This window comes from Ursus americanus, chromosome 20, assembly GCF_024610735.1.
Source record: "Ursus americanus isolate L20-20 chromosome 20, mUrsAme1.1.p, whole genome shotgun sequence".
Classification (NCBI taxonomy): Eukaryota; Metazoa; Chordata; class Mammalia; order Carnivora; family Ursidae; genus Ursus; species Ursus americanus.
In genome coordinates this window covers 32,122,623-32,149,214 of record NC_142146.1, presented here as the reverse complement: position 1 = coordinate 32,149,214, position 26,592 = coordinate 32,122,623, and the positions used below count along the sequence as shown (strand labels likewise).

The window sequence follows — 26,592 nt, the reverse complement described above, 5'->3', positions numbered from 1 at the left end:
GGAGGGAGTGAGCACAGGCAGGTACCCCATGCTCGATGCTCAGGCTCCAGGGAAACCAGATTTTCATAACCATTCAAAAGGACGGTCTCAGAGGACTGGGAGAGATCGTTATAATAGGGAACTAACAAAGCCCAAAGGTGGAAGTATTTTGGGTGACAGACTTTCCGGCCTTGGGGACGGTTTGGAAGACAGTGTCTGTTATCTCTAGTGACACATGAACAGAACCTACTGGAGTCCCATATGAAGCTGCTTCAAATGAGCTGAGATGCTGGGTAGGAGGGACTGCTACACCCCCAATGTTGCCCCTGTTTCCTTCCTGGAGACCTTGGCTCCTGCAGTTAGGCTCAGCTCCCAGTCCCCCAGAAGAAGGGGTGAAGTGGGAGTGAGGGTAAAAGAGCAGAGGCACCGGGCCCTGATCCAGAGGCAGGACGGCACATGGCCCCCGAGATACGTGTGGGTCTCACTGCCGTGACCTCTGTGCATGTGGTGCAGAGACCCTTCGAAGGCAAGCCCATGAGATGCTAGGAGAGAAGTAGGCCAGACTTCAGACAGATGCCCTGCCTTGTGAATTACGTTGTGTGCAGGGCCCCTCCGGAGGCCAGGGAATGGCACCGGAATGCAGTGAGAGGTTGGCATTGGGCCGCGAGGACAGCCTCTCGCGGCTTCTTCCCCTCCCCCAAGTGCTGGCCCTGTTCCAGTCTCCCGGCCCGCCTCTTACCATCCGTCAGCGTCTGGAAGCACATCTTGCCGCTGAACTTGCCGTAGCCGGCCACCGTGCGGGCACGCACCTGTACCACGTACACCATGCCGGGCCGCAGGCCATCGATCCGTGCCGTGTTGGTCTGGCTCCTGGCCATGGAGGAGTTGAACTCATTGTGCTCCTGAAAAAGAGCAAGAAGAGTCTGCAGCCTGCTCCTGAGGGCCGCATCCCCACCTGCTGCTCCCTGGAGCACCCAGGCCCCATCCGTTAGAAGCCGTCACCAGCCCCAGGCCTTCTCTCTGAACGGGGGACAGTCTGGCCTGGACCAAGAGAATGAAGAATCAGCTCTGTGTCGTGAGGTGGTGGTGCTCTAAAAAGAAGGCTCTGAGCGAACGGCTGGGCTCTCAGGGCCTGGCTGGGAGGCTGTCATTCTCTGCCCCTTCCCCTCCAGGGTTCATCAGAGAATAACAAGGCACGTGCAGCTTTGCAAAATGCTGTGGCGTCTCTGAGGTCAGTACAAGCGAACTGGACAACACTTGCCCTTTGCCTTGCTCCTCCCAAGGCCTCATCTTTTCTCTCCTCACTCAAGATCTCCCAGTCACTCCTCACCATGGCTGTTCTAGATCACCCCTTAAGCTCCCTCAAGTCCTAGTCCTTAGCTGAGTGACTTAGTGTCCACTCTGCTACAGAGCCTGAGGCCACTCTGGACTACCTCCCTTATCTGCTCTGCCTTCACTGGGGCCTGTGTCTGTCTGTCTGGGTTGGGAGGGCATGCACCTTCTCCCTGGAGAGCAGACCCTGTCCCTTCACACCTATTCAGGGGGTCAGGCCCCTGCCCCCTTCACTCTCTCCGGCACCTTCTGCCCTGTCTTCTGCAGTCCCTGGTATCCACACATGACTGTCCTCTGGTGTGTACAAATGTTGCTCCTGTTTCTCATCCTTCTGACTCCTCTGCCCGTGGTGGGTGCCCTTCAAGCCTGCTGATGTTATGTAACCTCTGGTTTGTGCCAAGACTTTTGTAGCCTCTCATTTTTCTGCTACTCCCACCCCACCAAATCCCAACTTTTTTTCTAAAAAAGATCTCTGACCTTCCCTAAAGCTATTACCAGATAAAAACAAAACTCCTAAATCTAGGTTGACAGGCCCATCATAATGAAGCAATTCTAATCTCACATCCCCCAAATCGCCATCTCGCTGTCCCTCTAGGAACCACACCCACTGCCCCAGGGCCTTCGCTTAGGCTGTTTTCCCAGTCTGAAATGCCTCTCTCCAGTGCTCCTCTGCACCCTGCAGGTTACCTATGCCCAGCCCTCTAAGGCCGCCTCTTCCAAGAAGGCTTCCCCTGGACTCTTTTCATTGTTCTTCTTTATCACTACACCCTACCCTCAGCTCCCTCGTATATACCAGTCCGGCCTCTGGTCATTTCCATGGGCACATCTTAGAGATTATGGGTTATCTCCAAGTGTGCAGGAACAAAAGTTTGAGTCTGGGCCTGCCCCTGTCTGTACCATCAATCTTAGAGAAAAATGGGGACATCAGTGAAAATGAAGAGCCTGGGTCACTGAGAGGGAAGCCCCCAAGTCCAATGTGCCCATCTGGGGTTCTGTGATCAGTTCTAGGCACAATGTTTTAAAAGGCATGGTGACAAATGAGGGGAAAGCTGACGGCAAGAGGTGTGTAAGCCACATCCTCACACAAGCCACAGAAGTTTGGGGAATTGAGCCAGGACAGAAGAATACAGTGCAATGATTTTTTTTAAAAAAAAAAAAATAAAGGCCATTGTTTTAAAACATGTAAAAGTCTACTTTCCAAAGACGAGGGTGACCTGATGTGTACTCACTCAATCATTTGGCCAGGCAGGTGCATTTATGACACACTACCATGTGCTGGGAGCTATACACGGGCTGCAGGGACCAAGGCATGGGCCCTCTCCTTGGGGACACGACATCTTGTGGGACAGACCAGCAAATGAACAGACGCCGACAGCAGTGCTAACTGAGTGACTAGGCAGAAGATGGCTTGGGGGGGCTGTAGGGGGATAGCAGAGGGTCACCCAGCTCAGGTTGATAAGGAGATTGACTCAACATTGGTTGAGTCATGACAGGTGAAAGAAATTGGCCACATGGAGAAATGTGGAGAGTGAGAACTGAATAGAATGCGTGAAAGCACAGCCTAAAGAGATTCAGGAGCCTGGAAGCAATTGGGCCTATTTGGAGTGTGGTGATACATGGGGTGATGACAAATGCTTCAGAAGCAGGCTAAGGGACCACAGCTAGAGGCCAGCTTGAAGAGACAGTAGAAGGTTACATGCTTGTCCTCACAGAGTGGCGAGCCATCAGCCTCTGGGAAGGACTGCTGGGAAGGGACAGCCCCTCCATCATTTGATCTATTTAAAAAGGAGGAGGATCCCCCCACCCCCACCACCAATCAGGGATCCGGCAGAAAGAAGGCCGTCCGCTATAGAAGGAATATCATCCAGAACTTTGGTCATTGCTATCTTGACACACTGGAGATCTGAGACCTGAAGCTATAAAAATCACCTCATCACCTTGCAAATTGGGACAAAATCCCATCGCTACAAAATCCAGGTAGCGGGCAGCTGTCTGGAGTCTCTGGTTTCACTGGAATCTGTGGCATTAGGCGCTGCTTGAAAGAAGAAAACACTGACTGGGCAGCTCTTTGACTGAAAACTGTCTGTTGGTGTATTGATATCTGGGTTGTGAGAACAAAAACATTACCCCATAATCACTTTACAGCCCACACATTCTTCAAGAAGTTCAGTGATTAAAATGAGTATTCGTCCTTGTTCCCCTTCAAAACCATTAATCAACTTTAGACAAATGAGTGAGAGCGAAGAGCATGGTTGCTTGCTTTTCTTTCTTCTTTTTTTGGTCCCATGATTGATGTTATAAGCATGTGAGAGGTAGCGACCAGAGCTGTTGAGGGCAGACACCATGGTTCCCATTCCCGACAGGCAGCCCAGGGCTGGCACCAAACCGCCTGGGCGCTCAACCATTCAGAGCTAAATGAATGAATAAACACCACACTTCAGACCAGTTATTTGAACCAATCGATCGAGCACAAGATATTGCCAAGGTCTGAAAGAGTTTCTAGGAGAAAATGATCCTAAAATGTGAAGGGTAGAAATTCCCAAGGCCTGAACCAGCCCATTCTGCCCGGACAGTTATTATGAAGAGCGAGTAAACATCGAAACGCTTAATCATGAAGACAGCTGAGAGCAGATGCAGATGCCCCTCCCATGGTTTGCCTACAAGCGCTGACACCAGGAGTGAAAAGTGCTACAAGACAGTAAACAAGAGAGAATGATGAATGGAAGAGTATTAAAATGGGAAGGAGATGAACATGGAGAGGCTCTGGGAGTGTCATCAGCCCGATGGCATCTGAGCTCTCTATTAATGAGCTATTGGAGGAGGCGAAAGCCTCACTGATTCTATTCACAGAGCTGAAATGGAAAGGTGTTCCAAGTGCAAATCGAGAGGGTCATGTGAGGTGGGAGACCCAGGGAGGGTTTTCAGGGGTTGGAAAACTACTGGCCAGCTCCTGGTTTTTGTAAATAAAGTTTTATTGGAACCAGCCACGCCCACCTTCTGATATATTGTGCATGGCTGTTTCTTCTACAACAGCAAGTTGAGTAGTCGGGACAGAGACTATATGGCCACAGACTTAAATATTTCCTATCTGGCCCTTTACACAAAAAATCTGCTGACTCCTGGCTTAGAAGAAGTGGCACAGAATGGTTTTGTTTCTTTGGATCGAATCCAGGATATCTACCAGGGCCGGGTTCTCCTGTGTTTGCATCTTCGAAAGACAGGATTCACTGGCCTTGTTGGAGCAGGGAGGCAGATCATTCTGCTTAGAAGCATTTGGATTTAAATGAAGGTGCACTCTCTTATTTCGGAGGCCCTCAGCGTCAGCATGATTGTTATCCAGCTCCACACTGAGCTCAGGAGTTTGCGCCATGGAAATACAATAACAACGTCCGTACTTCTGGTTCTTCGTGGTCACAGGTAAGTCAGTGGACCTTCCTGGGACTTAGTGCCATCATCTATAAATTGGTTACACCTGGCTTGCAAACATCTTTCTTTTATTTCATTTAAGGATCAGAGCTAATGTTATCGGTGACTATCTGGCACATAATAGGTAGGTACTCAATATACGATGAATTATGATCTCTGTGGTTATTTCGAAATACCCTCACAGGGTAATGTCTTTTTCTTTATTTGCATTAGAAATGGCCCGGGCAATGTAACATCTTACAGTCAAGCACTTCATAAGTGAAGTCTAGAATTCCATAGTAACGTACTGAACTAACCAATGCTTTGGCAAAGAATCTTCCGTGTTCCCAAGGAAAGCATTCTCTCCTCTGGAGTGAGGACAATAATATGCTTCACTGAGGTGTGGAAGCTGCCTCAGGCATTGAGCTGCCATGCATGTGTGTCTGTTAATAATTAGTATAAATTACTGAGAAGTAGGGACGTGGTCTGAAATGGGAGAATAAGCTTCCTTCATAGCGTCAGAAGTTGGAAGTTAATTACCGTGTTTCAAAGGAGGAGGTCTGCTTGTAAAGGGAAAAGTAGCCGAGGAGCTGGGGAGTGAGGGTCCTGCTTCCCAAGGCAGTCATGCTCCGCTCTTCGACACCGCCTCCATGCCTGAGGGCTGAGGGTCTCCACCCCTGATCGTCTTTCTATTTCCAATGCCCTGCTGAGTGATTCCGCCAGCCTCAAGGATTTCATACCATTTATATACTGACAACTTCCAGATGGGCCTGTCCAAGCTGGTCCTCTCTCCTGAACTGCAGACATGGACGTCTAGCTGCCTGCTCTCCTTGGCGATCTCAGAGGTGTTTTAGGCATTGAGCTGAACTTCTGTCCCTTCCCTTACCCCAAGCATGCTCTACCACAGCAAGCCCCCTTCTAAGTCAATGATGGTTAGGGACATCTTCCAGCGGGCCAGGCACAAACCTTCCCACATCTGAAGTCCAACCTGCTAGAAATCCCACCACCCTGTCTTTGGTTTCTGTACCTGGAATTGACTCTGTTTTCCTGGCCCTCTCCTTCCATCCCAATCAAGCCACCGTCGTCCTTGTTCTAGCTGATGGTAATCTAGCAAGTTGGTTTTTAATGGGTCGGCTGAATGATCCTCTTCAAACAGAACTCAGATTTTGTCTCTCCTCTGCGGCTAACCCTGCTATGGATCCTCATCTCACTGGGTGGGAAAGCCGAAATTCTAACATCCGGCACGATCACCTCCCCTGATCACTCTCTCACCTATCTGCTACTTTCCCATTGCTTGTACCGCTCTGGTCATGCTGGTCTTCTTCCTGCTCCTAGAGTCACTGGTCATGACCTTGCCTCGGGGCCGTTGCACAGGCCAGTTGCCCGGTTGCCTCTCTCTCCCCTGCTTCTCCACCTCTTTCAAGTCTTTACTTGGAACCTACCTGCTCCAAGAGGCCTACATTTACCATCCTACTTAATTCTGCAACCTGCTCCTCCCCCAAACCTGACCTTCCTGCTTTTTCTATCTCCCTCTGCACGATTCATTTGCTAACATACTATATGATCTCCTTATTTGTGGTGCTCATTTTCTGTCTCCTTCTGTTAGAAAGTAAGCCCCGTGAGGGCAGAAATCTTTCTTTAGATCATTATTATATTCTAGAATAATACTTGCCAAATAGCAGGCACTCAGTAAATACTTGCAGAACAAGTAAATGAATCTGGTGTTTTTACAAACAGTGTGTTGGGTCAGTATTTTCCTGGGATTTTGCAAATGCTACGGTTTAACATGGTGCTTCCCCCACAGAGACCCAGGGGACCAGCTCCATAAGGCCCCATTTCCCTTCTCTTGGCAGCGTGTGGCCTGCTGCAGGCCCCCAGAACAGCTGCTAAAGAACAGTCAGTAGATAATACACAAATTTCTATTTCTAATACTTTCTACCTCATCCTTTTAAATTTCCATTTACATATTTTTAATCTCTATAAATATACTAGCATGGCAGTACAAGCATACGATTTATAAATAAACAGACTTATATTGGAAGAACATGATCAAACATTTTGGAAAACACTGGTCTACAAAACCACAAAGTCTTGGGAAGTTTAGGGGACACCCGGCATTTTCTTGGCATCTGCGTTAATATAGCAAACACGCAACTGGGAAAATGGCATTGGTTCTGCCCATACCAGCGCACTGAGCTGTTCAGACAGCAGGTGGTAGTTTGGAAGATTCTCTCCCGAGTTGGTCCAGAAGGTGTCCAGACTTTGGAGAGCTTTGCCAAGGAAGACCTAACAAACTCTCCCAAGGAGTCTCTGGCCTCCATCGGCCTATTCTTCCCCACCTCAGGACTTCTTCCAGCCTGCCCACTTGTGCCCTCAGCGGGCCACCGTCCACTGAATAATAGCTGGGCCCGTGTCTTGCAAGCCTGTGGGCAGAGCTGGCTCACCTTCTCATAGTACCGGATCTCATAGTCCAGGATGATGCCGTTGGGCTGCTCTGGCTGTGGCCATGACAAGGTGATGCTCCTCATGGTGGCGCTGACCTGGTGCATGATGGGAACAGTGGAAGGGGCTGTGGAGAGAGGAAAAGACAGGGCAGGTGAACAGACCCCCGATTAGATGGCAGGTGTCGTCTTTCAGACATAAATGAGGAGAGGTGTCTCTGGGTTTGAAGCTGCCCTTTCTTTCTCACCAGCGGAGCTGATGTGCAGAACTTCCTGTAGGTTTTGCATAATGAATGGAGTACAGATAACAAAGGAGAGAAAAGGTGATAATTTAGGACAGGGGGACATATACGAGGGCAGGGCTGCAATGTGCATGGTGCTTTTGCGCAGGGAGGAGAAAGGCTTGACCAAAATGAGATGGCTGGAGGAATCCCATGAAAACAGTGTGGCCTGGGGAAGCTGGAGCCATTTAGGGAGGGCGTGACAACTAGGGCAAGTCTAGGCTTCTGACAGACAGTGGGACAAGAGGGACAAGGGAAAGTTTTTGAACAGAAGGTGGTGAAGGAATCTCAGTCTTGTGTTAATAGGCAGAGCTGCCGTAGAGAAGAGAACCTGGAGAGAGGGATGTTAGTGAGAGACTAGAACTGGTCAGTGCAGAATTACTGCAATAGAAAGGAATGTTCTAGCAAACATCTTTCTGACACTGCATGCAAGATTTTGCTGCACTTCAGAAGAAAGAGAGGAGGCGTCTCTTAAAAAGACATGAACACAGACCAACAACCGAGTTCATTGAGACTTCTGTCAGAGTTTTCCAAATGAGGACATTTGCAATAAAGAACTCACAAATATAAATGAAGAAATGATACCCAAACCAAACATTTGGAAACAGGATAATAATTCCACAATCTGTGAAGTGATTCCAAAATCTCTGTTCAGAAATAATATTATTTATTTCCCAATTCAACGCTTTTCTAGTAAAATGAAAACAGTCTGGAAATAACAAATGAGGGTTGTCTTTCTAGGGGAAGAGGCGGGTAATGGATGAGGCTTCTGTCTGCGCTCTGCTCAGGGGCTGTTCCGTTTAGTCCTGGCACTTCTGCAGCCATGAAGGTCGTTTCCTCACGCGAACTGCACTTCACATGGGTTTCTCTGGGGACTGGGGCACAGTGACACTTACTATCTTCGCTTCAAGTTAACGGATCCCCCTCCAGGGCGCGGCTAAGTGTCTGGGTGCGGGGGTCACTGTGCTCTCCGCTCGCTGGGCTCTCAGGGAGCACCAAAGACAGGCTGGCCCCTAGGCTGGGGTGGGGGTGCAGAGCACTTGTCGTGGACATGCCCACAGTCCCGGGAGCCACAGGAGAGCACAGTGTGAGACGTGGTGTTAGGATGGTTTGGAATCAGACATTCCACTCAGGACCTTGCACAGTTCCCATTCGGGGACCTTGGGGTGGCCCTGAAAACGCACCTCTCAGAGCTCCCACCCCTGGGGGCACAGCTGACTCATGGCCCCGGCTGCTGTACTCGGAAACCACCACCGCATCCACGCAGAGCCCCGTCTCCCACAGGCTGCTTCCAGCCACTGACTGAGAGAAGTGAGCATGCTTCGAAAGACCCGTTCCTGACTCTTCTGCTGGGCAGCTTTTGCCCAAAGACTCCCCATCAGACTCACCAATGTTTCTTCGTACAGCATGGCGGTCTAAGAGTCTTCCCATCTAATCCTCCTTCCTGCCCTCTCTCCTTCATGGTGATGGCTCTCCCGGCTTCCTCTGGCCTCCCCTCCCATTTCCCCAATCTCTGGCACCTCTAATCCCATCTTGGCATCTGCTTTGTGGAGGACCTGATTTTATGCAGGCCTGAATCCCCCTATCAAGGATTCTCTGCTGGGCCCTGCTGCATCCCCAGGGACGGGCTGCTCGCTGAGTCTAGGAGCTGTGGCTTCATACTTGGGTAGCTCTCACCAATTTGCATGTCTTCCTATCCTTGTCCAAAATTTGTCTTCTTCTCAACGGTCTCAGTTCCACTGACTAAAGTAATAGAGAATGTTCCTTCTTCCACAGAATGGCTTGTCAAATAGCTAAAGAAACTAGTTAGGTCTCCCCTGAGCTTTTCCTGCAGAAAGGAACGGCCAGATACTATGAACATTTCTCCCATGACATGCTGCCACCTGAAGTGGCTCTTTTCCAAATGGGGCTCATGTTGTCTTTTTAGGCATGTGGCCCAGAGCTGAATCCAATTCTCCCACTGCTGTTTAAGCAGCAAATATTAGGGTAAAACTAATATCTCCCATGATCTGTGTACTATGCCTCTGTTAACATGACCATCAGCCTTTTTTGCATCAAGAACACATCCCTGCCATTTGATTCTGAAATCACTGTTGGATATAACCTTTAGGTTTTCTCATGATGTGCTCCTTCTCTTTGGTTTGTAGAGTTGGCTTTTGGCTTTGACTACAGGGATTTACATGTATGTTTTTACCTTTATGGTGTAACATTTGCTTTGGCCTATGAATCTGGTAAACTGAAATAATTTTTTATCCTGATTCAACCACCAAATGCACCTTCTCTTCCTCCTAACTTAGCATCATGGCCCAGGTCCATTAATGAACTAATTAAACAAATGTTCACTGAGCATCTGCCATGTACCAGTCACCGTTCTGGGTTCTAGAGATTCCATAGTGAATGAAAGAAAATTTCTTGTCCTCATGGAGTTTATTTTCTAGTGGAGGGATTCAGAGGCCAGATGTAATCAACCAATCACAAGGGATGTTAAAATATTAAGTAACAAAGGAACAAATGGAGCAGAGGAGAAGGGACAGAGAATGCCAAAGTGTAGGAGGCCGGCTGGAGAAGGCTGTAGTTCTAAATCACCGATCAGCAAGGCCTTGCCTGAGAAGTAGACGCAGAAGCACAGGGTAGAAGGAGGGGAGGGGGCCACGTGGACACCTGGGAGAAGAGCATGTGAGAGGGAAAAGCCAGGGCAACGGTTCTCACCTGGGAGCAGCTGGTGTTCCAGACGAGCAGCGAAGAGCCAGTGGGACTGAAGCAGAGACGAGGCCGCAGATGATGGCTCCTACCCTGAGTGAGAGGGAGCGCCACGGGTGGGTGGCGAACAGAGGGGTGGCATAATCTGACTTACACCTTGACGGCATCACCCTCTGCTGCGTTGCAAATAGCATGCAGGGGCCATGCCAAAGCGGAAAGTTCTCGCTTCACACTATTGCAAGGATCCAGCTGCAAGACTGTGGCTACTCAGACCAGGTTCAGAGCGGTGGAGGTGGTGAGAATGGGGGTGGTCAGATTCTGAATACATTTAGCACATCTCACTGGATGTGGGATGGGGAAGAAGCAGAAGAGCCCAGATGACTCCAAGGCTTTTGGCCTGAGCAACTGGAAGAGTGGGGCTGCCATGAAGGGAGACACGGCAAGACAGCAGAAGCTGAGTCGACAAGTGCACGGGTAGGGGGTCCAGACTGGAGACACCAGTGCAGAGCCGTCCGTATTTCAGAGATACCGAAAGCTGCAGAACAGCCAGAGATCCTCGCGGGAATGAGAAGAGAATACATGAGCTAAGATTCAGGAGAGGAGGAGAAACAGCCAAGGGGCTGGAGAAGGCAAGGCCAATGAGATGGCAGGAAGCAGGGGAGTGTCATTACCTAGAAGTCAAGTGGCAATGAATGTCCCCAGGAGGACAGAACGTGTGAAAGGCTGCCGCTAAGTTATGTAAGAAGAAACCAGGAACCGAGCTCGGAGTTAGCAGCAGGCTGGACGCTTAAGTGGGGATGGCTCATGGCCGGCATTCCCGACCTCGAATGCACCGTGCAGAGCCAGGGAGAGGAGGAAGGTGGGGCAGTTTCTGGAGTCCGGCCAGATCACGGGGGGATCCTTGTTGGCCCACCAACACAGGCGGTCCGGGGAAGCCTGCTTCCGCCCACCCCTGCCACGCTCACTGCCCAGCTCCACACTTCCCTCCAGCCTGCGTGGAAACATGATTTATATGTTGCCAGCCACATCAGTGCCATACGGGTTTTCGGGCTCGTCCTCTGTCTCTAGAGCTAAAGAACTATGGATGAAAAACTGGAAAGATGAACTCTAACGGCCTGAGGATGTTAATGGACTCGGTTCTTTTCTTTGCCTCTAATTCCTGGAAAACCATCATTCAAGACTCAATGTATTTGCCAACCATTGTGTCAGGCTCTTGTTCTAATCACTGGGGACAGAAGGATGAGTAAAAAAAAAAAAAAATGTCACAGCTCTGCCCTGAAGATCCCTGGCATCTAGCTGCTGTTAGTGTTAAAGAGGTAATCATAGTGCAGGGTGATCCAGAAGCAATCCAGAGCCAAATCTGAGGGGAACGCCCCTGTTACACAGATGGTAAAGACCTCCGAGCAGCCAATCAGCACACAGACCCAGGAGAAGCTGCCAGAGGGTAAGGGTCACCACTGCCCACACTGCTCAGATTTATGGTGAAGACAGACGTTCACAGGTCCCCTTGCAGGCTGTGTATCCTCACGCAAGTCACTCTCAATGTCTTAGGTTTTAATTGAGATGGGATTTAGCACATGGGGAAGTAAAAGAGTAAAAGAGTGTTACTCTTCCTTCCTGAAAATCAAGGGCAGCTTACATTTGGTGCTCTGACATTGGTGATCACCTATGGCGACAAATTTTTTTTTTTTTCTTCTCCAAGTGCAAATGCCACCTCTAAATCTGGTGTTTTACATGTTATGAAACCTTCCGACAAAATAGAAAATAAAAAATGAGCTCAGATATCCACGCAAACACCACCTTCTTCTAGCAAAGCTAAGGCAGATTAAAAGAGGGATGGGAAGATTAATTCAAAGCAGCAGCCCCCAGGAACCCCGAATATGCTGGTTTCAACAGCAGGTCCTGGCCCGTTGTCTTTTCTCCATACACTTGCATGCTCAGATGAAGGAATAGTTATACTGAATGCTTGACAGAGTCTCTCCGTCACAAAAACGCTTTTGACTAAATTAAACATTCTATGGAGAGAAGAAAATGAAAATAAAGAATTCACAAAATTATTAAAATTTAACAAAGAAATAAATACGGACCATCCTTTAGAAAAAGGAAGAATAAAGCATTAGCTTAGGGGTTATTTGGGGAAAAAAAAGGGGGGTCCTGAAGGCTCAAGAAGGATGTGTTTGGGGGCGCCTGGGTGGCGCAGTCGTTAAGCGTCTGCCTTCGGCTCAGGGCGTGATCCCGGTGTTATGGGATCGAGTCCCACATCAGGCTCCTCCGCTAGGAGCCTGCTTCTTCCTCTCCCACTCCCCCTGCTTGTGTTCCCTCTGTCGCTGACTGTCTCTATCTCTGTCAAATAAATAAATAAAATCTTTAAAAAAAAAAAAAGAAGAAGGATGTGTTTGTCCTAAAGAGGAGATGCTCCAAAGACCCAAATATGACCGAAATTGCCCTGTACCCCTTCTTAGCACAGTAAAGGGGCTGGACCTGATAAGAAGTCGGGATGCAAAGGAAAGACTGGGGAGGCGCAAAGTGTCCCTGTCAGGCACTGAGGAAAACCAGCTGGGTTTGGAAAGAACCAAGGCCGGGAGCGTCTGATAAGAGAGGCTATTGCCAGTAATAAGAGGCCCTTTAAATGTGTCAGAAGCAGCGAGAGACTTAACCTCCACTGGTCAAGGGGCTCAGGGATGGAGAAAATGCAAAGACGGCCTGAGTCAGTGCGTCACTGTCTCTTTTTCGCCAAGGAAGACTTTGGGGAGATCATACTCCCAAATTGCTTTTGAAGCAGGCAGATCCAAGATAGTATGTCACACACAGCAGAGAAAGCGTACAGGATGTTCTCGCCTGAGCTGACAAACGAGATGTGGATAAATTGCTGGGACACGATGGCCCCTGCTGCAAGTTATGAAAGAACTCACAGCTGGCACGGGGCAAATGTGGGCCCAAACTGGTCACGGGCCACCACCGCCCATGACCTCGGGGCTGGCCCTGACCAGACACCACCCAACCCTCCATTCGTAAGGAGGGCTCCAGAGGAGATCAGAGGGTTGCTTGTGGTCTGGGAGGGTGGCGTGAATCTATCTCAGGAGTTAACCCCAAATCCGGAACCTTGAGTCTTCATGTGTGGAAGACGTGCCGCCCTATCTCCGGTTCACCTGGACGATATATTTTAGGTTTATGACATTCCTTGACCCTTTAACTTAGTTACCGACTCAGTCATATTCAAAGTTTTCCTCTTAGTCATTTTGTTTACCTTATTTAATAAGGATATTTTCACACACGCCCCAACAATTAAGCATCTCACAACCCAAAATATGAGAATGAGTTGATGCTTTTTTTCTGGGACAATTACTGAGTTCTAATGCATTATCTTTGCTTATTAAAAATTGCCTCCTAATGTCTTAGCTGATTTTCGTGTCAAAATAATTCTTTCAACAGCTTTAACCATAATCCATTTGGGGATATAATAAATGATATAACAGTTTACTGTATTAAAATACTTCATTTAAGACATCAAAAGTACTCAGTTTTAAAGAAAAATAGTAGCAACACACACACATTCAAAATTAAGTTGATCTATTGGAGTAAAAAGCCTGAAGAGTTTATAAAAAATATGAAACTTGGATTTCAAGTTTTGGCAGGTTTCATCTAAAGGGAAAACGGTGCAGGTAGAAATTACACCAGGGACAGCCTGACTCTGAGGTCACCTCTCACCCACCTCAGGAGCTTGGCTGCAGGTCACAGCTGAGTCCCCTTCACCTTGGCTCAGGTGACAGCCCTCATAAGTCTCCTGGAAGAGAAATGACCTCCCCACTTATGGGTACTTTTATGTGCGAACTCTCCAAGGAGGCCCATAGAAGGAGCCCATCCGCATTCCACACGATAACTCCTGCTGGGCAGGTGGGGAGTATTCCCTGGCCCTTCCGTGTGGTTTGTAGCAGAGGGAAGGTCCCCACAGTGACCCCTCAGAGAGATGCTGTTGCCCCACACCGAGCAGTGTGCCTCTGAGCTTAGTAATCTCTTCTACCTTCGTGGGCATTGCTTTTTCTAGGACAAATATCCATCACTCGATGGGCATTTGGGTTGTTCACACATGTTGGCTACTGTGAATAACGCTGCTAAGAACATTCATGTACAAGTTTCTGTGCAGACCTATGTTTGCATTTTTCTTGGGTGTATGTCTAATTGTAAAATTGCTGGATCGCATGGTAATGCTAACCTCTTCTAGTCTCTCTAGAATAGCATTTTCCAGCCAAATTATTCTTGGACTAACCACCCGCAGTCTGTATACTACAGACCCCAGCTATGAGGAAAACAAGGCAGGGTGAGAACAGTCAGGATCCCAGGGCCCAGCCCAGGGCAGTAGCAATTGGAAAAAGAAGAACTATGGGCCCTACTGTAGATGAGATGCTGTAGAGAGATGTGGATTCCTATTCTGCCATCTGCTTACTGTGTGATCTTGGACCGAGGTCACTTAACTTCTCTGGGCCTCAAATTCATCAAGTGTAAAACAGGAGTGTTAATCCTTATGCTATGGATTTTTCAGATGTTCTGTCCATGTGCCCTGTGTAGTCTATTGCTCCTTCCACCTAGATCTAGTCTGCCGGGCCAGGGGGCTCAGCAACCGCCTCAGAGTCTCCTTCTGGGTCCACCCTCTTTACGTACGCAAAGCGATGCCTGGGCATAGTTCCGGACGTAAATGTGAAAAGCGCAACCCAGTGACAGTCGTGGGTACTTGAGTGATAAATATCTCTGAGGGGATAAATGAACATGTCTACCCAGTCAAGATGGAAGTGATGGAGAAGAATGAGCTTGAGAAGAGGCAGGTTAACAGCAGGTTTCCCTAGAGGTTGGTGTGATAAGACGCTGCAGAAGACAGATGGTTTCCTGCGACATCTCACGATGACCTGAAGTTTTTCTGGGCAGTCATCTAGGATGTAAACAATAGGTGCCGTGTCCTTGAGGACAAGAAGACCTTGTGACTCTGAGGAGGGGATGAGCCATGGCCCGTCCATCTGACAGTGTGACTTAGGCCCAGGTGTCATGGATGCTTCTTCGCTCTGTCCCTGCCTTTCTCCTGGTCTTGTCACCTGTATCTCCTTACACCTAATATCCTGTCCCACCTCCCTCGCACATTTCTGGACCTCTTCACTTCAAATTACACTGCAGCCAGATGACTCTTTCCAAAGCTTGATTCACACATGTTCCTCTGGTGCTCAAAAATCTTTAAGGCAGGGCGCCTAGGTGACTCAGTCAGTTAAGCATCTGACCCATGATTCTGGCTCAGGTCATGATCTCAGGGTCCTGAGATGGAGCCCCGAGTTGGGCTCCATGCTCATCAAGGAGTCTGCTTAAGATTCTCTCTGTCCTCTGCCCACCCTCCCCCCTTCCCCACTCACGCTCGCTCTCCCTTTAAAATAAATAAATAAATCCTTAAAAAAAAATCTTCAATGGCTTCCCATTGGAAAAAGTCCCAATGTCCCTTCTAACATTTAACAACATGGCAGCCACTGGCCAGTCCAGGCTGCCCCCCATTGTCCCCTAGAGGAGCCCACTGCTTTCTTTAAAAGAAAGCCCATAGCTCCACACGCAGTGTCCCAGCAGAACCTAGCTTTGGAGATCTCTGACACATCTCTTCATAACCCAGTAGCCTTCAGAGGCACAGATCGGGCCACACACTGCCCTGCCTTAGCCCCTCTTGACCATGTCCACCAGAGCACCCCTTCTCCCCTCCTCCCAACTCACAGCCCTTATTTTAGTAACTCTCATCAGCTGTAATTCCCACCTTGGGACAGTGCCCTGTGATCTAACTTTCCAGGTGCTCATCTCTGCTCTCCATCGCTGGAATAAACTCTTTAGGGCATAAGTCATGTCTTTAGCCTCTTCGCACCGAGTTAGCACATAATAGACGTTCCATGAAAGTTTGCCCTTGTTGTAATGATTGCAGACTTTTCTCTAAAGACACTGGAAGTAAAAGGGTCAGAGAATCATGTACTGGTACCTAACACGGATAGTGGCCCTTCAGGGAGAAAGGTGCAGGGGGGAGGGGCGGCAAGGGTGTGAACTGCCTTCTATGGGGCAGGTGGAGTGCAGCATTGAGGAGCCTGTACCCAGGGAGGAATACAGAGGGGGTCTGAAAATAGCAGTCCTGGGGGCCCCGGGACAGGAGTGCTTTTACATGGCATAGAGGCAGAAGCGGGAGGCTAGGGCCATCCCCACCTCACTGAGAGGTTTTAGCTGAAATGCTACCCTAATGTTAGTAGCTTTCCAATCAACTTTCCTTCTTTTTTATGGGCTGCAGAATCCTTTCTCCCAACAAAATTTCCTTGAAGCATTAAAGAAGAAACAGAACAATTCAGAGCTGCTCTGGGTGAATCAGAAGCAGGAGTCCCAGAGCCCTGAAGCCAGTCCATTTCCTAGCTCCCCAGCCCAGACTCTGAAGGGCTCACAGAGAGATCCAAAAATTCTGGGCAGCCTCCAGAAGTCCCCGTGAGGCCTCAGATTAAATTATGGGCGCTCCTAAAAGGCATGGGTGATGAGATTGGGAGTGAGGAGTTGGGGGCGGTGGGTTATCTTGTTCCTTACATGAAACACATTTTTAAGAAAAAACTAAAATCTAGAATTAAATGTCAGCGAAAGACTTCAGGCCCACCAGCACTGAAGACAAAGAACGGTTTGCACACAGATGAATTGTGCAAACGATGAATTGTGTTTCCTCTGACATTTCTATTCTGGGAGATAACTTTGTCGAGAAGGTATTGCTCAGATAACAGGTTCTCCCTCTGATGATGAAAACTCATTTCGTTGCACAAATATGCTTGAATTTTACATTAGGAAGCCTGACTCATTAAATATTTTTGGTGCAGTAACACTTCTGGCCAAAGTAGATTAAACAAATAAGCAATTAGTTTGGAGACTGGGTATGAATACAGAAGCAGAATTAATTATTTTTCTAATTGTTTTCCCCTATTGTGGACATTGACTTCTTGGCTTTTGCTCTGGGCTTGCCTTGAGATGACCCTGACACCCCCTTCCAATCTCCCTCTTTACCTTGGGGTCAACTAAGGACGGAGGACTGCTCTGTGGGGGTGCCATCATTTGATTCTGTTGTGGAATAGTGGCTGAGTCTCACCATGGGCTCAGTGATGCAGAACGTGGGGGCTTTAGGCCCGGGTGGCTGAGTCAGCCCTCTACCCTGGACAGGTGCTTCCTTCTGGGGTCCATCCACGAGGGTCCTGGTTCCAAACCAAGGGGCAGGTATGGCAGCTGGGGGTTGCAGGTTGGGGGCTGCTCTGGGGATGTAGGTTTAAAGCAGAGGCTCTCATTTGTGATATCATCTCTGATGGGGGGGGTCTTTATTGGGGTCATCCAGCTGACCCTGCTAGTTCTCAGAATGTGATCCCAGATCAGCAGCACCTGGAAACTGGTGAGAAATGCAGAATCTTGAGCCCCGCTCCAGACTTACTGGATCAGAAACTCTGGGGGTAGGGCTCAGCAATCTGTGTTTTAACAAGCCCTTCAGGGGATTCTGATGCACACTTAAATTTGAGAACTATTTGTCTAGAAATCTAGAAATCAGAATATAAAATGTTGAAAGGACATCTGAGGTCATTCAGTTTTCTGCCAATTCTTCCAATTTATGGATTTGAGCACTGAAGACCAGAGAGGAAGTGACTTCCCTAAGTCCTCAGCAGGTGAGAGCAGAGCCAGAAATGATGGGGCTGGCCATCTTTCCCCTCACCCTACACCCAGACCTGGGGATGCCCAGCACGAGGGAGGGCAGGTCCTCAGGCAGAGAGGGGGCTCCAGACAGGTGGAAGTGTGTGGAGCCCTGTGCCAGAGGAAGGAAGCATCTGGTTCATGGAGTCCTGGGCACCCTCCTAGGTCACCGTGCCTGGCTCCTCCTCCCTGCCGGGGTAACCAGAAGGCGCACCGGGAAATGGCCCTGTGCTGTGGAAAGGATGGCAAACCTGAGTGCCGTGGCCCCGAGGCAGGTGGGAAGCTCTGAAGGGATATATGTGAGTGTACGAGGGGCACTTGTCGGACGGTGCCTGGTCCCAGGGCAGGGAGGCCGAGAACAGACCCATCAGCTCCGCCTTCCACAGGCCTGTCAGCCTGTCCAGGTGTGGGACAAGCACGACGGCCGCTCCGGTTTGTTGAATGTTTGATCACAGAAGGCAGTTCACAGAAACCCTGGCCCTGGCGAGGCCATGGGAGAGAGCAAAGGATACCCTGCAGCAGATTGTGCGTCCCTTCCTCCCTGGCTATCACCCACACATTTCAGCAGGGCACCCCCACATCGGGGGAACCTACCACCACCACCCTAAGGCTGACATTGCCACCACCGATACCAGGCAGGGTTGCTGTGTCTGCAGTCTCTGGGACTCTCCTCCCTGATCCTGGAGATGGAAGTCTCCAGGCTGTAGGACCCAGAGCCCCAGAGACCCAGAGCCCCTTATGCTGTCCTGCAGGCAGGTTTCCACCCTGCAGTGCCCAGCAGCGAGCCCGTCTCTGCACGCCACCCTCCTCACGACAGCATGGGTCTCCCTCCCCTTGACTCCTACTCCCTGGGACACCTCTGCCTCGCACCCTCTGAAATGTGGCGGTGTGCAGTTTCATGCCCAGCACACCTCAGGGTCGGGAAGTGGGCTGTGTGTCTTCCTTGTCCCCAGTCACCACCTCCACACCGTTGCTCACCATCTCCCGCACCCTCTGTTAAAATGTCACTAAGCTGGGCTGCCGCTCTTGAAGCTCGGGAGCGCTGTGTACTCCCTCCTACCACCAGCCCCGACTCATTGAAGACTTGGGCTTCGGTCTGCTCCATCCCAGGACTTGCCCTTCGGTCCATTGGAAGAGTGCACTTTCTGTCCCCTGACCCCACGACTCCCCTACGTCCGCCCATTCTCAAGGTACACTTGGATTCAGCCTCACCTGAAGTGGCTCCATCTTCAAAGCCACAAACTCAAGTCTTCTCCTTCCTCTCGGCAACCTCTGACGAGCCACTGCAACTTTGGCTGGCTCACCCGGCCCTCCCGGCCTTGACTTGCACCCCACGCATCAGCCCCCTTCCTTATGCGCACCCCTCGTTATCCAGCCCAGTTCCATCTTTGCATAACTGGCAATACTCCCTCAACCCTCAGGCGTGAGTTGCCTTTATCTTTTCTGAGGACACAAAGCAAAACTCATCCCGAGAGAGATCCACTATTAACTTCCTGTGGGGTCAGCCATGCATTGCTGAGACAGTCACATAACAGGGCAGATGGACAGCTTCATAAGCACGCGATCACCGGCTTCCAAGGAGCCCCCAACGCTTTCTGGAAATGAGAGATTTCTCTGCTCCATCCCATCTCCCATTCTCTGCAATGGCACTGCCAAACTTGCCATTCTCCTCAAACCTTCGACCCCAATACTTCTCCATTCACCCTCAGTAACCAAGCTTATCTCCCACATTGTGGAGAAGATATCCAGCTGCGTAACTAATACCTGGCCTTGGGAACTCAAAATCTCCACAAATTACACAGCAGAACTGAACCCCCCTCCCCTTGCCTCTGTTCCTGAGCACTTCCAGGAGCCCCTGGAATGTCTCCTTTGTATTTGCAAACCATCCGCTCAGTCTCTTGCTTTGTTTTCTCTGTTCTCCATGTCAGCTGTCCTAGGAAAGCTGCTGACTAAGCCACATTTCCAGTCCCCTCCCTAAGGATGTGTGGCCACATCCAGCCCGACCCCCACAACCCCTGACAGCCTTCCCTCCCTGCCGAACTGCGGCACCTCATCACTGAGCCTCAAGGCTGCCTATTGTGCTCAAACTTCACCCTGTTCCTCCCGCAAAGCTGCCTTCCTTGCCCTTCCAGTCCTTGTCCTGGGCCCTCACTCTCTTCCGGGGCATCAGATAAGCCAACAGACGCCAGGAGGTCCTGTGCCCGCCCAGCCCTCTGCTCTCCTCACTTCCCTCCCCACGTGCAAACCCGTGCCTGCACACAAAAGCCAGCCGGCTGGTTTATGAGGCACCACAGACCATGAATGTTATGTAAGGCCGCAACAGAGGACACTGTGCTGACGCACAGGGGTTAGTGGAGGAGTGAGACCTGGTCTTTTCCCTCGGGAGCCATAAAGTCTACCAGGAGAAATACGGCCTATGCGCCTGAAAAACCAGTGCACATTCAAGAACTCATTGTGCCATCCTTATGACTAGTACAGTTTAGAGAAGGGCAATACACACATCAGGATTTTCTATGGGGCAGATATGCTCACAGGGGGCCCTTGTGCCCTTGAGCTCTTTCGGACAGATAAAGCATTTGCTCTGTTCGGAAAGGAAAGGAAAGGAAAGGAGAGGAAAGGAAAGGAAAGGAAAGGAAAGGAAAGGAAAGGAAAGGAAAGGAAAGAGAAAAGAAAAGGAAGGGAAGGGAAGGGAAGGGAAGGGAAGGGAAGGAAAGAGGGGAGGAGAGGAGAGGGGAGGAGAGGGGAGGGAAGGGGAGGTGAGGGGAGGGGAGAGAGGAAAGCAGAGGAAAAGAGAAGAGGGAAAGGAAGGGAAGGGAAGAGAAGGGAAGGGAAGGGAGGGAAGGGAGGGAAGGGAAGGGAAGGGAAGGGAGGGAAGGGAGGGAAGGGAAGGGAAGGGAAGGGAAGGGAAGGGAAGGGAAGGGAAGGGAAGGGAGGGAAAGGAAGGGAACAAAGGCACACACATTTTAAAATCCTAGGGCTCCATCCTTTCGCTGATGTCCTGCAGCTCGGGTCTCAGAAGGAAACTGATCCCAAGGCCTGAGGGTTGGCAAAGAGTCTCCCTTGAACCGGAAAATATTTGTGGTCTGGTGTTGCCTTTATTTACCCAGAACATTTAATGTGCCTTTTTTCTCCATCTTTCACATCCGCTCAGAGAAGATGTTAATTTTCTGAAATTAAACACTTAGCTTGATTACTGTTTTGTTAATTGCGGTATTCAAAAACCCCTGGTGCTCCTGCCTGTTTAACATGGCTGGTGCTGTGAAAATGATAGGCACGGAGTTGGCACGCCGGTGGACAGACAGCGCATCCGAACGCCATTGCAACCACCCCCAGCTATGCTTGCTCCAGCTGCAGGGGCCTTGCCGGAGGCCGAGGGGCAGCCCGGGTCACAGCCCACTGTCCCTCACAGGGCCATGTTTGGGGAGGACAGCGCCCCCAGGAAGTTCCAAATCTCAGCAACATCTGGAAGGATGTAGGGGCTTAACCACAATCACAGCACCCGCCCAAAGATGCTTGAGGAAGGAAAGACCACAGAGAGAGCTCAAGCTGCACCGTCTGCTGATGCCTGGGCTGAGTCTAAGAAAGACTGAGGCACTTATTCATACATTTGCTTGATAATTTATTAATCCTTTCAATAAACTTTTATTGACTTCTACTATTTCAGGCATCTAGTTAGCCACTGGGGAACAACAGCTAATAAGATGGATACGGGCACACTGTCCCGAAGAGTATAGTTGTGGCTCACGGAGCCGACATTGGCTGGAGGAGCGCAGGGCAGACACATCACCAGGACAACTCCTCTCTCTCACCTCGTTTGCCAAGGCCACAGGGCGAACAGCACCTAGCTCATAATCCAACCAGAAGTTCCCTCTGTGAGGTTCCCTCTATGAGGAGGGTTATTGCAATCTCATTTGTACTTGGAACAGGGTAAGGAACATACTACAATCTCACTGCCAGCAGTCTGTCCCATTTGCGTTTAACAAACCACGGACTTGAAGTGCCTGGCCCAAGCTGGGGTACAACGCGCAGATGAGCCCCAGGCCCCACGGGGCCCTCCGGTCCTCCCGCAGGGATGCAGGGCAGGGCATTCTCAGCTGCTCCCCAGCTGTTAGCAGCATCAGCAGGCACTGCCCAGGACCGGAAACACAGAGAATACCCACGCGCAAGCACTGAGAGGTCCAGCAGGTGATATCTGCCCATGAGAAGTCCAAACTGGTCAGTTAGTGAGCAGTGAAACAGCCCACCCCACACTGTCCTGTTCAGCACAGCCACTGCAAAACCGAGATGCTCTCTCTCCCTTACATGTGGCTGCCTCCTAACTTTTGGAAAGTGGAGGTTGGCACCACAGCAGGCTGTGGGACCAAGAGCCCAGCTGAAGGGCCGCCAGTGTTGCTTCCCAGCTAGTCGTCTGCTCCCTTGGGACTTGTCTGGGCCTGTTACTCCAGTCCCAGGGAGTGCTGTGGACTAGAATGTGAGTTCCGCAAGGCACAGATTTTCATCTGTGTTGTTGGCTGCTGTGTTCCTGGTGCTTAGAGCAGTGCACGACACACAGAAAGCCTCAATAAATATTTGTTGAGAAAGCGAACGAACGGGAGCCCCTAGAAGCAGGAACCCATGAGTCAGCCTGTGGAAAGCAGTCACAAGACCGTGTTGAATGAATGAATACATTCCCAAAGTTAAAGTGCTTAAATAAATAAATAAACCCCTTGGAGTAAGGCTGAATCTCACTGTGCTCCTCCAAGTGGATCAGGGCTGCTGGCATCATCCTAAGATTGCTCCTTTCAGTTTTCCTTTCAGGAGCCACCGAGGAGGGAGATACCTGGACAGCCGGCGATCACCACACCCCTGCCAAACATTTATGCACTAACTCCTATGTAGGGACTAAGGGATCCTGGCAAGTATTTATCAAGGTTCCCTGTGCCCAGCACGGTGTGGTCCCTCCCTCAAGAAGCTGAGGTAGGTGAGAAAGTCTGATTTCCCATGGAGTTCACCATCTCATAGGGAGCCCCAAGGCTGGGGGGCGGGGGTCAAGCCATGGTTTTGATCAAGAGCAGTGACAACACAGCCCTGTTTGCAAATATGGCCCGGACCTTTCTGAGACCACTTAAAATTACCTTCGCAATGTCAGGGCTTAAGAAACAATAAAAACAACCTTTTTAGAATTAACAATGGGAAGAAAGCAATGAAATGAACTATGAAATTGAATGAAGAACAGTGAAAATTTCATTTACTTAAGGTTTTTAAACTTTTCTTTATTAATTTGAATGAAAGTTTTCTTTAAAGTCATTCCAGTCTTTTTAAAGTTCTGACTCAATCTTTTCTCTATTTCGGAGCAAATTTCGTCTACTAATTTCCAATGAGACCAACCCCTAAAAATGAACTGGTTTCAGCATATGGATCTTAACACTCTAAATTTTTACAGGCAGCACTGTAATATTGTTTTAATATTTAATTTTGAGATTTACATAATATCTTTCCTCCAAAGAGCTCGATATATTGCAATATCATAAAATTCCTTTTCATATTCAAAGATTATTCTTTATGCATGCAAATACTATATTTAACCAAGGAATAATGCAAATTAGGTGATGTGTTCAGAGGAATTGGTGGCCTAGGTAATTCTTTTGTGGGAAAAGTAGCATCTCTGAGTGACTTTAATTGTCTAGGAGCTTCAAAAACACCTTAAAAATGGACAAACTATAGGGACTTATGACCATTAATGGAAGTAATGCAGTATCTTTTAAACAAAATTAAGTAATGGGTTGTGTCTGTGGGCACAGTGAATATGCTAATATCCCACATGCAGGAGGCACAGTGGGCCACACGTGGACCGTGGGTAATATAAATGTCAGATATAAATACTGCTGATGGCGTCATAAAAGTAAGAGGGCAAGCGCTGCTTCTCTGAACGCACGAGGAGGAAAGACGGACAGGGTCCTGTGAGTGGCGGCATCAGCCTGGCTCAAGTACACGGTTCTGGCTCCACGGCCTCATCAACTCCCTGGGACTTGGCCGCTCGCCTTTCTGGTGCCCACTCCTCCCTCGAAGAATGGCCAAATGGAGACCTGTCATTTCTCTGATGGGGATGACATCAGTCCCAAACAAAGAGATGGAGGGGCCTCGGAAGAGAGTCCAGCAAACTGCCATCTGGCTTAGAAATGAGGCTCATCTCCCAGTCCGTAGCCTGGTTCACAAAGTGACTTTCTGTCCCATCTCTTTGCTTGTCACAACAGCTCTAGGAAGCAGGGGTCATTACTCCCATTTGACAGTTGAGAAAGGGGGGGGGGGTCATGGCACAAGTCATGTGAAGAGCAGAGAGAGGGCCCAACTGCAGGATCCCCCGCTATCCCTCTGCCACACTGAGCCCAAGAGGTGAGAAAGGTGGGGGCACCTGGGTGGCTCAGTGAGTTAAGTGTCTGCCTTCGGCTCAGGTCATGATCCCAGGGTTCTGGGACCGAGTCCTGTGTCCAGGTCCCCACTTAGCATGAAGTCTGCTTCTCCCTCTGACCCCCCACCCCCACCCCAGCTCCTGCTCTCCCTTGTTATCTCTCTGTCTCTCTCTCTCTCTAAAATAAATAAATAAATAAGCTTTATAAAAAAAAAAAAAGAGGTGAGAAAGGTGACTGCCCCACGATGGAATAAGGCTAGACCAACACAGCACCCTTACCATTCAGGCTTGGGGTAAATCAGATTAGCCCTCTGAACCGGAGGTTACAGACCGCAACCAACAGGTCAAATCTAGTATTGGATGTGTTTGGCTCTCAAGTGCTTTAAAATTTTCTAATTAGTTGTCAACATTTTATTATTTATTTATTTTTAAAGATTTCATTTATTTATTTGTCAGAGAGAGAGCACGAGCAGGGGGAGCAGCAGGCAGAGGGAGAAGCAGGCTCCCTGCTGAGCAGGGAGCCTGATGCAGGACTCGATCTCAGGACCCTGGGATCCTGACCTGAGCCGAAGGCAGACGCTTCACCAACTGAGCCCCCCAGGTGCCCCTAGTTGTCAACATTCTAAACCTAGGTTTTCAGCTTCTAAGCTCTGGCAGCGCGGGTTATGGCAGCACTTGCTGGAGCTGAGCAGAGGCTGGCCCTATTCTCCACGGTTCTCTGCAGCCCTCACCACTCCCTACTGCCTGACACTTGGCCCTGCTTTGCTCCTCTCCATTGCCGGCCAGGCCTCCTGGGCCTTGGAGTTTGTTCTCTCTCGCTTACATGGTCCCAAATTCACCGACTCTATTTTATTTTGTGGCGAGCTGATTTTTTAGATGTGCCGGTCTGATTTGTCTTATTTATTTTTTCCAAGATTTCCTCTGAGGTCCCCTTCCCTAACTCTGACATTCTGAATCTAGTTGGCAGAAAAAGAAGTCAAGTTTGTCATTCACTTTAATTCTCTCTGACAGCCAGATGATCCGGCCATCAGTCTGAATCTGGGGCCAGGCGCCACAGAATGGCTGCAGGAGTTAGTGGTGATAACAACCTCTCTGCAGATCGCTTGGCCACTGGAACAGAGAGAGTTCCACCTGATCTGGTCTATTTTAAACTCAAGGCAGCTGTATTCAGTGCAAGGCTGCATCCCTGAAGACCTCACGTAAATCTGAGCTTGCATAATTCATGACCAACCCTGACCAAAGATGATGGACATTTTTTTTGACAGCTGAAGTGGCCCAGCTATGTGGCAATAGCTTAGAGAGAGCTTACAACTTACCCGGCTCACCATAATGCAATTTTTGATCAGTCGGAGAATAAAATGGCCACAAATCTGAGCTTGAAACCTAGAAACATCATTGCTGCCTGTGAGATGCTGAGGAGATTCTGAAAGCACTCTGACCCCGGGTTTCTTCATCTGATCCACGTCAGCTCAGCATGGGCTTGGCACATGGGAGGAGCTCAAAATGGTGGTTCTCTGCCACTGCCTGTTGCCTGGGTGAGGATCTGATCCTGCTTGATCCTGCTGCTCTCCAAGTGATACAAGACGCTTGAGTTGCCGTGACTATAGACATGACTGGGGCAGTCACAGAAGGAGATGGAAGACCTCTGCATCTCAGGACCCAAGAGATTCTTCAGTGTCCCCCCAGTGATGCTTGTCTCTGTGTGCCCTATGGACCAAAGATGATCACAAAACCTCCTAGGGTCTCTTCTTAGATCGCAGCCCTTAGGGCCAAGAAAAGCCTCTCGGTAACTCTGGTGGACTGATGCCAACCATAACCCTTTTTAGTGGATACCTCCATCAGCCACGATGAGCTGCCTGCTTCCACTGGGCAGGGCTCATGAGAGCAGCAGGACGCAGCGTCAGCAGGGCATGTCTGGGCAGCCCGGAGGAAGAAAACCTGCCCATCCGTGCCTGCAGAGCAGTACGAGCTACACGCCCAGCCACGGACGCGGTCTGTGGCTTCTGAGCAAAGGAAGAACCAGCCCAGAGCAGCAAGCAGCCTCCCAGGATGGAGTCTGGTAGTCAGGAGCATGAGACTTCCAATCAAGTCCAAGACCACTTAGCAGCCAACTTATCGAAGCCCTTCTCTCATGCGATCCTTACTGACTCCCACGGCCGAGCTCCAATTCACCTTGGGGCACCTCGGATCCCTCAACAAACACACGTTCATCTCCATCCCGATCCAGAGGCAGGGAAAAGTCTTTTAGGGTTCCGTGTCACAGAGACGTGGCATGACTTAGGGACCATGCGGCCGTCTACCTGGGCCCTTAATGGATCTGACTGATATGGCTTTTATGACACCTGCTATTTAG

At 49.7% G+C, this 26,592-nt stretch overlaps 1 protein-coding gene across 1 annotated transcript in view; it reads right to left on the bottom strand.

The window, feature by feature from the left end:
* EPHB1 (EPH receptor B1) overlaps window positions 1-26,592 on the bottom strand; it is a 418,735-nt gene that overhangs the window by 82,976 nt on the left and 309,167 nt on the right. The window contains exons 6-7 of the mRNA XM_087870214.1: window positions 7,161-7,285; window positions 719-881 (exon numbers count right to left, since the gene is read on the bottom strand). Of these exons, the coding sequence (XP_087726340.1) occupies window positions 719-881; window positions 7,161-7,285 (288 nt within the window). The remainder of the gene's footprint in view (window positions 1-718; window positions 882-7,160; window positions 7,286-26,592) is intronic.